General features: G+C 29.5%; 1 protein-coding gene across 3 annotated transcripts in view; it reads right to left on the reverse strand.

Annotated features, from left to right (window-relative positions):
• Mctp (multiple C2 domain and transmembrane region protein) overlaps positions 1 to 12,762 on the reverse strand; it is a 227,300-nt gene that overhangs the window by 187,483 nt on the left and 27,055 nt on the right. Inside the window, exon 1 of one of the 3 annotated variants that reach the window (XM_071177743.2) lies at positions 837 to 1,311. The exons of the other annotated variants lie outside the window; for them this stretch is intronic. Within the exon in view, the coding sequence (XP_071033844.2) occupies positions 837 to 912 (76 nt within the window). The 5' untranslated portion in view covers positions 913 to 1,311. Of the gene's footprint in view, positions 1 to 836; positions 1,312 to 12,762 lie in introns of those variants that run through there. 3 annotated transcript variants of the gene reach the window in all.

Here is a 12,762-nt window from a genome sequence, read left to right on the forward strand (position 1 = left end):
GAGGAAAACATTAACTATATTAAAATAAACCGCATTCAAATAACTGAAAGCATCAGCTGAATAGATCCTTTAACATTCAGATTTCGGGTCGATTTGTTCCTGAGTCGGATGCGAGCCCAGGCTGTCTAATTAATGCAGTCAGGCCCATTCCCATCAGAGTGCATTGAAGAAGACTTTTAAACATTGAGAGGAACCACCTGGAACACATTAGTGAAGAGGAATAGGTAAAAGAAGAAGATTGCGAAGAAGACCTTGGCCCATAAAGGGCTGTTGTCTCAATGAAAAAAAGAAGACAGGGAAATGAATAAACACTCTTTTTTTTAAACAAAACAAGCTTTTTTGTTCAATTCTCCGTGCGCCTAATTGTGATTTTTATACGAGTATAATTTAATTGTGTTTCTCAAGTAGATTGTTAATCAACAGAAATAAGTGAAAAAAAGTAAATAGAAATCAGCAGTTTTAATACTTTAAAAAAAAGTATTTGCCCAGTTTCTACTTAGTAAACAGATTAGTATTAAAGTCGGGGAAAAAATACTATTAAAATCTCTCGTAGTTGTCTTTAATTAGTAAAGTAGATCGTAAAGTGATATGGAATTCACCATTTTTGGCCGTAATATATTTGCAAATGAGAAAAATTAACAAAAAGTTATAAAGATTAGGAAAAGCTTTTATTAAAGCTTCAATTTCATTAAGATAACTTAAGTGCTACGAAATAATTTTTGAAAAATCGAATAAAACTTTTTTAAAAAAGAAGACTAATAAAGAAGCAATAATCTGTTTCATACAGCATTCATCGTAAATAAAAAGATATGATCGATAAAGATTTCAAAACTTACAATAATCGAGAGCTGATACGCCATCCCTTTGTTTATAAAATAATTCCATTTTCGCTAAAAATATTTTCTTCAACATTTTCAGCTAATTTTCAAGACACACAAACACAAACTAAAAAAGGAATAAAACCAAATACTGAGGAATAACAAGATCCCTAATTAAGCACATCGTTTCAAAACTAACACCACCTGTTCTCAGAAGAAGAAGTAAAAAAAATTAACAAGCATCGCGCAATTCAATAAATGAACACATCCGAATCAAGGCACAATACATGATTGCGATGTTGAAAATTCTCACGCGCTAACAAGCCACAAATCAAAAATTTATCCGCCAATTTACTATCGAAACAAAGACAAAACATAATTTAATTTAAAAATTCTGACTGTTGTTAATGAATGTGTAACACGTGTATGGTTCAAAAAAAGAGATAAAAAGAAATCGATTCATCCTTCTTTTTCTCACTTTCTTCCTTAGCATAGGAAGTAAGAGAAGAAGAGGAAGCAAAAGTGGTGCTATTTCCGGAATCAAGAGGATGTTAGATTTTTATATGCATGGGGCATCTGGTCAGATGGAAGTGTTGCAGAACAAAGGAAAAAATTGCTCTCGAGCATCGGACAATGAATCATTGTAATATAGAAGCATCTTTTCCAAGTAAAAAGGTAAATATGGTTGGAAAAATAAATACCCGTTCCTCTAAATAACTTTTGATCTACTGTTTGAATTTTCAATAAATAACGTTTTCAAGATATAAAAAATTCCAGATCAAATTGCTGTAAAATTTGCCGGCACACCAAGTGCCGGTACTTTTTACCGTAAAATTTCTTTTTACTGGAATATGTTTCGCAGCAAAAAATCTGATGTATCGTAATTTTTACAGCAATAATTACCATAAAATCACTGAATCACTCTAATTAAATAAATATTACTGTAAAAATCATGGTGTAATATTTCAAGGTTAAAATGGCATGTAGGTTAGTACTTTATTTACATTAGAATAGAGCTGCACAATGAGCTATTGGCGATGGTCTGGAAAACATCCCCGAGGATGATCCGAAGACATGCCGTCACAATTTTGATCCTCTGCAGAGGGGATAACTGTTCCGCGTTGGTAGCCTACGACCAGTGGTCGGAAGTAGCGCACTGCAAGTAGTGAAACTACAGTAGTCGCTACTTTTTTTCGTAGTTTGTAGTGTAGTGTGCTCCTTTTTTTCGTAGTTTGTTGTGTAGTGTGCTACTATTTTTCGTAGTTTGTAGAGTAGAGTGCTACTTTTTTTCACAGTTTGTTGTTGTTTGTGCTACTTTTTTTAGTAATTTGTAGTGTAGTGTGCTACCTTTTTTCGTAGTTTGTAGTGTAGTGTGCTACTTTTTTTCGTAGTTTGTAGTGTAGTGTGCTACTTTTTTTCGTAGTTTGTAGTGTAGTGTGCTACATTTTTTCGTAGTTTGTAGTGTAGTGTGCTACTTTTTTTCGTAGTTTGTTGTGAAGAGTGCTACTTTTTTTCGTAGTTTGTAGTGTAGTGTGCTACATTTTTTCGTACTTTGTAGTGTAGTGTGCTACTTATTTTCGTAGTTTGTAGTGTAGTGTGCTACTTTTTTTCGTAGTTTGTAGTGTAGTGTGCTACTTTTTTTTGTAGTGTAGTGTGCTACTTTTTTTCGTAGTTTGTAGTGTAGTGTGTTACTTTTTTCGTAGTTTGTAGTGTAGTGTGCTACTTTTTTTCGTAGTTTGTAGTGTAGTGTGCTACTTTTTTTTGTAGTGTAGTGTGCTACTTTTTTTCGTAGTTTGTAGTATAGTGTGCTACATTTTTAAAAAAGTAAGTGTAGTGAGTAGTGCGATACAAAAAAAAACAGTAGTTTGTAGTGATTCTTGGCAACTACATTTTGCGATAGTTTAGTATATGAACAAGGTTATAACACAACTAATTTTTCGAATTTCATGCTACAAATCTTCACGGGTCTGTCAAAGCACGCAATTTAAATATCTCTTTGACTGTGAGTTAACAAGAATTGAGTATTTAGAGTTACGTATAACTAATATTTAAGCTACCCATTGTGAATAATAGATAATTTATCTCCTTGGTCACACTTTCTCTAGCGAATGTAGGCTCGTAAAACATTGATGATATTTGAAAGGAAGGAAACATATTTTCGATGCACTTGATTTATTTGAGGAGATAAAAGAGCAGTAAGCACTTAACGAAATTGCGAAGATTTGACAATTTCCTAGCATCTCTTAAATTAAATATTCTTTCTCAAGAAAGGCATTAAAAGTTGAAGACTAAATGAATACATTAGAAAGAAATGTTTTAGAATAAGAGACAGGCTCATGGAGACATGAATAAATGTTTCGAAATAGTTCTCCATGTTTAATATAAGCCAATTTTTTTATCCAAAACCATTTTGAACAAGATGCGTAAATTAATTTCTCCGGCAAAGTTGGATTCCTTAAAGTATAGAAGTAGTCACTACGATTCCAAAATAGTTTGCAGTCACTGCATTTAAAAAAGTGTAGTTGTAGTTAGAGTTCACTACATTTTATATTTTATTTTATAACCGTCGTTGAACAGTCGACCCAATTTCATGGGTTTATGACTACTAATGTTCAGCTCCGTAGCCTTGTAATTTTGAACCCAATCCAGTAGACAAGGGAACTCGTGGATCGAGTATTGGGAGAAATTTGCCTTTGTGGAGGACTTCCTGATGAAGCTAACCCGCATTTGCGTTACATGGAGAGGAAGACCACGAGAACCTCCCTCAGTTAGCCTGACTGCAAGGAGACTTTAACCCATGATCCGTCTACCACTGAGAATATTTCTCGTCAGCACTGTAGTCGGTGCAAGCTGAATGCGGGATTCGTATCGCCTGGGATTCGAACCCGGTTCGCCTCATTGGAAAGCGAACGCTCTATCCGCTGAGCCCTCGCTGCTCAGTTAACTACATTTGTGACAAAGTAGTTGTAATAATGTCGTTTTTCCTTCGAGCATTTTACTGTAGAACAGTTTAACGAGAATCGATACCGCACACACTCAGTCCCTACGCAGGCTGATCAAACTACGCTTGACTTCGGTTTTCTACTGGGAACGATTGTGGGACATTGTAAAAATGGATTTTACGAATAATACACCGAAAATGCCGGTATTTCATATCATAATTTGATCAGGAATTTTTTACAGTGTATATATAATTATTTTTTTTCTAATTTCAGTTTTTGATATAAAGTATATTTATATTTGCTTAAAAATTCTTTATGTACCTGAACACACGAAGAATTTTTTCAATCCTGCATAGTTTACTGTACAGATACTAAAAATTATACGCATATTAACCTCAAATGGTTTAATAATAGTGAACGAAAAACTCTTATATAAAGTTGTACAGTCATGCTTGAAAACCCAAAACCGGAAAATAGGATAAGGTATTGGTTTTCAAAAGACGTCCTTCACGAAAATTCTCACTGTGTATCTTTTTTTTAAGTATGCCATATCCGTATCCATTTAAAACACGCAACATTTTATGTACACTTCGTGTCTGTATTCATAAATTAGTTGGCATTTTAACAATTTTTATTTACAATTTCTAAGAAGTGCGCTTCAAAACGTAACCTCAACTTAAAGGACAACAAGACTGAATTATTGATAGTAGATATATTATCGAATAGTAGAAAAATTATTTTATTTGCATTTTGCATGTTATCAATTCACAATTAATCATTAATATTACTAGTGATTATCGATGCTAAGTAAGTAATAAGATTAATATTAATAATAATACTAAGATTATTGTGATTACATTTAACATTAAGACCTCAAATAGAAAGGAGTTATAATAAAAAAAAAGTAGAATTACTTAAAAAAAAGCATTCAACAATTAAAAACCGCTAAATATACTTGTATGAAAAAACTCCGGTAAAGCTACCGTATTATACAGTAACGACATTTCTGGTACAAAAAATCATAATTTTGTTTAATAAGACCAAAATATACAAAACCAGTTGGTAATTGCTCGTTTATAAGGTAACGGTTTACCTGAAATTCTGGTTTACAAAATTACAGCTCTTATTACCACATATTTAGTAAACAAATAAAAAACTGAAAAGTGCAGATAACCAAATAAATGGTTTCTATGGCATGCTCTAAGATATCTAGATTAAATTAGCAAATTTTATCTCTTATTATAGAATCATATTTCATTCTTAATTTTACCAAAGTCATAACCAAAGCGCATCTGTAATAGAGATAAAAACACGGTAAATTTTACCATATTCCATAAGTTTTGACCCTATTTTTTTCTCAGGGTATATAATTAGTTTAAATTCTAAAAGAAGTGCAACGAATGAAACATTTCTTTAGATAAAAAAAAGAATCAATTTACATTAAAAAATATATGCAATCATTTTCATTCCAGTTTTACCGGTAAACTATTGAGCAAATAGCAGTAGACAATGTATAAAACAATGAATGTTTCCAAACAATGCTCCCCCGCTTTACGGAATAGCGTAACATTAAATAAGATCAATTTATACTAAGACTCTGTTAACTATCCAGCTGCGAAAATATCCATCAGTGACCAGATTCTATAGGGAATTCGGTTACCGGAACACTAATTTCGATTAAGGTATTTTCTGCAAAACTTAATTCGTTATCTTAGGTTCATTGAAATATTCTATGTTGATAGTTATTTTATTCTATACGGAAAAAAAACCTAAGGATAAAAACAAATTCCACATGTTACAAGAAGTTTACACATAAATATATTTGCTTAAAATATAAAAGTAGTAATTTTAACAACTGTTGCAGAGGACAAATAATGAATTTAAATGCAGTAAGAGTCCGTTTTAGCTACGATTCACAATAGCAAATGGAATGGTCGTTATGTTGTGGATGTATGCCTGTTTAGGCAGAGGGGGTGCGATTGTTCTTGTTTTTCAGTGGCGCCATCTATGGCCAATAATTCGACTTCTGCCACACCATACGTCACACCCGTTTATAGGGCGGACCCATTCATATATCCATTCATTCATCCACAGATCGTAATTTTGACCTGAATCAGAGAACGATCGATCTCCAATCCAGTACCCCCAGAGGTATTGATTTGTTATGGGAAATTTTGTTAAAGAAAATTTGTTAAGGAAAAAATTTGTTAAAGAAAATTGTCGTTATAGCAAGGGGAAATGGCAAGTGGTCAAACAGGAGATCAGACTCGATTAATAAATATATTATTGATCACCATTATATGTTATTTTTTTAATAAAATTTATATATGTATAAAAATTTTGTCCTAAAAGATCACCAAATGCAAATATGATATCTTAATACAAAATAGAGATATTTATTACTTTTAAAGTAAATTTACTATCACTATTAAATTTTTAATGCTTGTGGAAACCCTTGGTGTAGTATATATATATGTTTTTTATTTTTTAATGTGCAGTGGATTTTCCAAAAATAATTGTCTTTTAATTACTTTTGGAAATTAATTATTTCCAAAAAATTTGTCTTTTAGAAGGAAGAAGATAATTTGGCCGGTGATTGCCCACACGTTTGTTTCACCGAACTTTTTGTGTTCCCCCTAGAGCTAGAAACAAAGTAAATTTTACTATATTCTATTATTTTTGTCAGTACTTTTTTTCGGTGAATAATTGGGACTATATTTTCCCAGATTTCGTCTACCCCCTATATTTTAGGGGACAGGAATCATAATCCGTCAGGAAAAAAAAGATACGTTTCTTCAGAGAAAGTACGTTTATGTGAGTGATTTCGTAACTTAAAATATCGTCTGAACTAATTAATTAGCATATTTGAGGTCACCTCCTGGAACAATTAGGCTTAGATCCTAGTAAATGAAAATCAGATCAATATATCTAAAGTTTTCAGGGTGTTCCATTTCTTTTTCCTTACACTCTGTTCATTTATAAAATAATAACATATCAAAGAAACCAATGTGAATACAAAAGAAAAAGATAAATATTATAAACATTCTTTCAATCAGTGACATTACATCTCTATTATGTTCAAGGCAACTATTTTTATCATAATTCTCAATTAAATGTCTAGAAATAAAGTAATATTTCTCTACAGATTAGATTCCTCATAACTAAAAATAATTGTATCTTTCGATAATTTAGTTTTCACATTAGAGTTGAAATTATTTCTGATTATTTTTGTAATTAGATTTATATGCAGTTGTGTCTTTCTTCAGAAAAATTTAATGGAACAAAACCTTTGTTTTAATGCACAATACATTTGTACTCTCATGAACTGTTCTCATAAGCATTTCATAAATGACATATTGTTTTCTCTTTGAAAGTTGAAGGACGGTCAATTTGTGCAATTGTCATTCGCTAATTCGAACAAAAAATGAAATTGAAATATTTCCTGAAATGTAGTTAAAAAAATGGACTGGAATTAAGATATTTCTTTTGAGTGCGGAATAACAAAAATGTTATTTTAATAAAATACAGTTCAATAATACAGATATATTTCTGTGCAAGCTGGTAATAAATATTTATTATTTTCTGTTATTATATTTAATAATTCTCGAAGCAATTTTGAATAGTAAGGTATAAAAGATTTTACATCATTTCAAAGAATGTAATTTTACAAGGTGAAATACAAAATTTGAGCTAAATCGGTCGAAGAGTTTCTGAGAAATCGAATTTTAAAGAAGCCGTATTTTTACAATTCAATTTCTCAGACACTAATTGTTTGACTCATTTCGCTCATTTTGTCATGTAAAATGAGTTCTTCGAAATGGTGTAAAAAATTATAGACTTCACAATTCAAAATATTCTGTTGAAATAATAAAAAATAATTAATATCTATTAAAAGTAATATTTTGCATGGAATTATCTTTAGATAAACGAATATTATAATTATGTGCAAAAATTTTTAAAATCGCTTAAAAAGTTCTTGAGATACGACGAAATACGCAAAAAATAAAATTAACATTGAGGGTTACAAACTTTGAACCTCTCTCCTGATCAAGCTATGGGGACCATATTTCCCAGATTACGGCCACTGTTTTTGAGGGGTCAGAAGTTCGAATCCTTCGAAGAAAAGCATGTTTATTCAGAAAAAGTACGTTTTTGGGTCTGATTTCGTAACTTAAAATATCGTCTGCACTAATTAACTAGCACATTTAATGTCACCCCCTCAAACCATTAAAATTGAATCCTAGAACCTGAAGATCCAATCATTTTATCAAAAGTTATTCAGGATGGTCCGTTTTTTATTTTGAGGCACTGCACTTAACTTTTTAGAAAATTAGCTGAAAGAACGTGGAATTAATCTAATGTTCTTTGTTTTTATTTTTTATTCCTGGCCTTGAACAACCGTTCCAATATTGAGTTAACGACTATCAATATTCAACTTCGTAGTCTCGTATGTTTGAACCCGACGCAAAAGACAAGGGAAACTAGCCTTCGTAGAGGACTTTTCGCATGGAACTAATCTGCATTCGCGTTAAACGGAGAGAAACACCACGAAAACCTCACACGGTCACAAGTAATATTAGTAGGATATTATATATTAGAATAAAATTTTATATAAATACAAAAAAAAATAGTGTACTCAAGTAATATTAGTAGGGTATTATATATGAGAATAAAACGTTACATAAATACAAAAAAGAATAGTTTTAAGGAAAAGTATTTTAAAAATTATGAATAAAAATATGTATAACTTCTCCCTTTCATTTTCATTAACTCGAAAACTCACAATCCTTTTTTCTTTATCTTTGTTTACAAAAAAAAAAATTGAACTCGAACATTTCAGTTTAAAAACTTCCGAGATTCACAAAGACTATGGCTTCATCTTAATTAGCCATGTCAATTCTTTCTCGTGATTCGTGACGTCAGAGGCGATTCATAAAAGTTTTGACATTAAGACAGGGAAAAACTTCTGATTAACCTTGAAAAAATGTGTTCGACTGTGTTTTTTACATTCAGGGATTGTCCTCATACAAAAAGGTAATCATTTCCACTTGTCAAGAGTTTGAGGATGTTGTTTTAAGTTAAGTGGAATTTGATAATAAAAAAACGGCTTACGCTATATGAGAATTATTGGAGGAAAGTTAATTCAAAAATCATAAGGACGCATTTTCGTGTTACATCATGCGTATGATATATGCGCAACATATTCGAAAAATAGAATTTTTTAATTAATTAGATATTTGTAAATTTTTTTTTTCAAAATTAGTAAATAATTCCAGGCTTGCGAACTGGAAAATGACCTAAGTCGCTAAGGGCAATAAAACTTTTACCTAACATTTGAAAAGTTCGATTTAATTAATATATCCTGAGAATTAAATAAAAGTAATAAGAATACGTTTAGATGTTGTATTGATTGCCTTTAGCTGCTTTTTGATTAATTATTCAGTTCCTAGAATTTGAAATAAGAAAAAAGTAATTTTTCAATTTCAGTTGGTTTAACTTCATGTTATTGTGTAATATTCTATTTTTGCGACCTCAACTACTAAAATATTTTACAAGACACTGCATTGTAAGACACAAAGCAAAAAATTGCATTAATTTCAGCCTCAAGAAAAAGAACCAAGATAATTTGTTCCAGACAATTCATCTCCTATAGGTAAAAATTTTGAATTCTAATCATAAATTGCACGAACTAATTAAATTTACTGTTGGATATACTGTAAAATCATGCAGAATAGTCGTCATCTGAAAAATATAATCAAATTAGTATTTTTGATCATGAGATGGATTTATATTTTTAAAAGTCTATATTTTTTAAATAAGTTTTTGCATCTTTCTTTATTTCCGAAACTGAATTTTAAAATTAAAATACACAACTGAAAAACTCTTTTTTCTGAAAATAATATTTTTATCTCTTTCAACAAATAAAAAAATATAGAATAATAATAATTATTATTATACTGAAACAGCGAAAAAGTTTTGAATAACAAAAGATAATGTTAAATGTGCTTATATGAGAAACTAAATAGTAAAAAACAGAAAATGTGTATTTTGTATAGGTTCTGCTATATGGCATTATTTAGAAAAGAAAAAGAAAGGGGGGGGGGAATCTTTTGAAAAATGCAAAAATAAGGATAATAATTTTCCCGGCTACACTATTGAAATAAATTCTGTTTTGAACACTTCAAATTTTTAGGAAAGGAAAAAATGAAAAACAACATCCGAAGCTTTTTACAAAAAAATTTCTTTACCTGTTGTATAGCACTTAGAAGAATTCTGGGTAAAGAATATTTCTCCGATGCATTACGATAACGAAAAATAAGATATTTCAAATTGAAAGTTTACGATCTTCAAATTTCATCAAGGCTAACATAAAAAGTTTTGGAGAAAACGCAAAGGTTTTAACGAAAATTTAGGATAAAGTACAATACTGAGTATACAAATATAATAAGGTAGAGAACATTTGAAAAGTTTTATAAAATAAATTACGTCGGTTCAGTAAAAAAAGAATATTTTTCTAAACCCATAAGCGTTGACACAAATAAAAAACTATCTGGGAATTTTGATAATAATCACACATCAATGGTTCGAATGAAATAAATCAATTTTACACTGAGAAAAAAAGTTTGGTTAAAAACTATCGGAATATGGTAAAATTTACTGTGTTTTTGGGAATAACAAAGCCTCAGAATTTTTACCGAAGCACTTTGGAATAAAATATGGTTTTATGATATTTATTAAAAATTTTTAAATGTAGTAAAATTTGGTAATTTTATCATGATACCGCTGGGCTAGGAATAAAAACCATTTATTCGGTTAAATTTACTTTCAGTTTTGTATTTTTTACTAAATGTGTAGTAATTAGAACTATATTATTTTGAAAACTAGAATTTCTGTTAAACCGTTACCATATGAGAGGAAAAATTACCTAATGAATGACTGAAATATCTTACATTTTGGTTTTCTTAACCAGAATCATGTTGTTGTCTTTTTTAACAGAAATGTCATTATGGTAATATATTACCAAAATTTTAAATTCTAAAATCATTATTTAAATTCGGTAAAGAGTACTTTTTTAAAGCTTCCAACATTCTTCAAATGCTATTCCCTTCTTTATTAAAAATTTATTTAAATTAAAATATTCATATGCACCTTTACAAATAAAAATTGAAATTTTTTATGCAAAACTATTTAGGCCTTGAAACAAATCGTAAAAATAATAATCAGCACGTTATTTCAAAATGGTTTGAAATGCTTTAATTGTTTCTTTTTAAAAATTTAAAAAAAATTTAAATCCTTAATTTTTATCTAAAAAAAGAACTATATATTTCCGGAAAAACAAAATTTTCTCTTTATTAAGTCTTAGTTCTTTTTGAAATATACGTAAAAATGTGCAAATAGAATTTGGAAAAAATTAAAACCATAGCTTTACTTTTATAAAAAGTCTTTAAGAAACATTATAGAATAAAATGGAAAAGATTTCGAATTTATATTCTAATTTAATTTTTTATTTAAAATTAGAGTCTTTTGATGAATTACGTAATTAGGATATTTATCCTATTTTTATAGGTATTTCATTTAGTCTACAAATAAATTAAAATAATTTCAGGTAATTTAATTAAATACCTTAAAAAATACAAATGACAAAACATTGAAGAGATTACTAATTGCACCATTCGCAGATACTGTGTTAAACTATTTTAAGTATCCTTAAGCAAAAAACAAGGTTTTGTTTGTTATAACATGGTTCACTAACACAATTTAATACTAAGAATTCATAGCTTGAAAACGACTTCAAAAGTACCGAGAGAATTAATGACGATCAGATATGGCGAAGACTTCAAAGCAATTACAGGAGTATGCAGGAAAATGATCAACAGATCACGTGGAAAAATGTAACTGTAATTCACCTGCATTAACATCACTTTTGAAGAAAAAAAACTGGGTAGTATTTATTATTATGCAGAGTACTAATATGTATTCTAATATAACTAAGTCTACAACTGATTACATACGAATTTATTCATTGAAAATATATTTAACTGATTAGCAGAGTATTAGAATTCAAACAGTTATTACGAAATAATATATACATTGGAAAAGTAGTAAGCAGTTCCTATGGAAAAATAGTGGGTTATTCATCTGCATAAACATCACTTTGAAAAAAACTCTGCATTATTTGCTATTATGCAGAATATTAATATAGCTTCGTAGCAAATAATCTGAATGAATAAGAAAAAAATCTTTTAATTTATTTCTTTAGTAACTAGACAATTAGTATAATCTAATATAGAAAAGTCTGCAACTGATTACAAACGAATTTGAACATTGAAAATATATCTAACAGATTAGTAAATTATTAGTCTTCAATTACCGGAGTATCCATACATTGGAAAAGCATTTAGCAATTATTTCATTGGAAAGAATGCTATGTAATTCACCGTCATTAAAATCTCTTTGAAAAAAAACTAGGTATTATTTGTTATTATGCAGAATATTAGTATACTTTCATAGCACGTATGAATATTAGAAATATGTATGAATACTACAAATATTTCAGTTCATTTCTTAAGTAACTGAACAACTAATGTAACATGATGTAGAAAATCCGGCAACTAATTTAAATATTGAAAAATACCTAGCAGATAAGAAAATTATTGGTGTTCAAACAATTACTGAAGTATTCATACAATGGAAAAATATTAAACACATTATAATATGGGAAAATGCTGTGTAACTCACCTGCAATAGCATCACTTAAAAAAAAATACTAGGTATAACTTTCTATTATGAGGAATATTAATATTCTTTCATGGCAAATAATACGTATGAATACTACGAATATTTTAATTTATTTCTTGTAAATGAATAACTAATATAATCTGATACATAAAAGCCCTCAACTAATTTAAACATTAAAAAAAATACCTGACAGATTTGCAAATTATTCGTTTTCAAGCAATCACCGGAGTATCTATACATTGGAAGATTACTTAGCAGATCAC

Source organism: Parasteatoda tepidariorum, chromosome 2 (assembly GCF_982258835.1).
Source record: "Parasteatoda tepidariorum strain Cologne lab strain chromosome 2, Ptep-v5.0, whole genome shotgun sequence".
Lineage (NCBI taxonomy): Eukaryota > Metazoa > Arthropoda > Arachnida > Araneae > Theridiidae > Parasteatoda > Parasteatoda tepidariorum.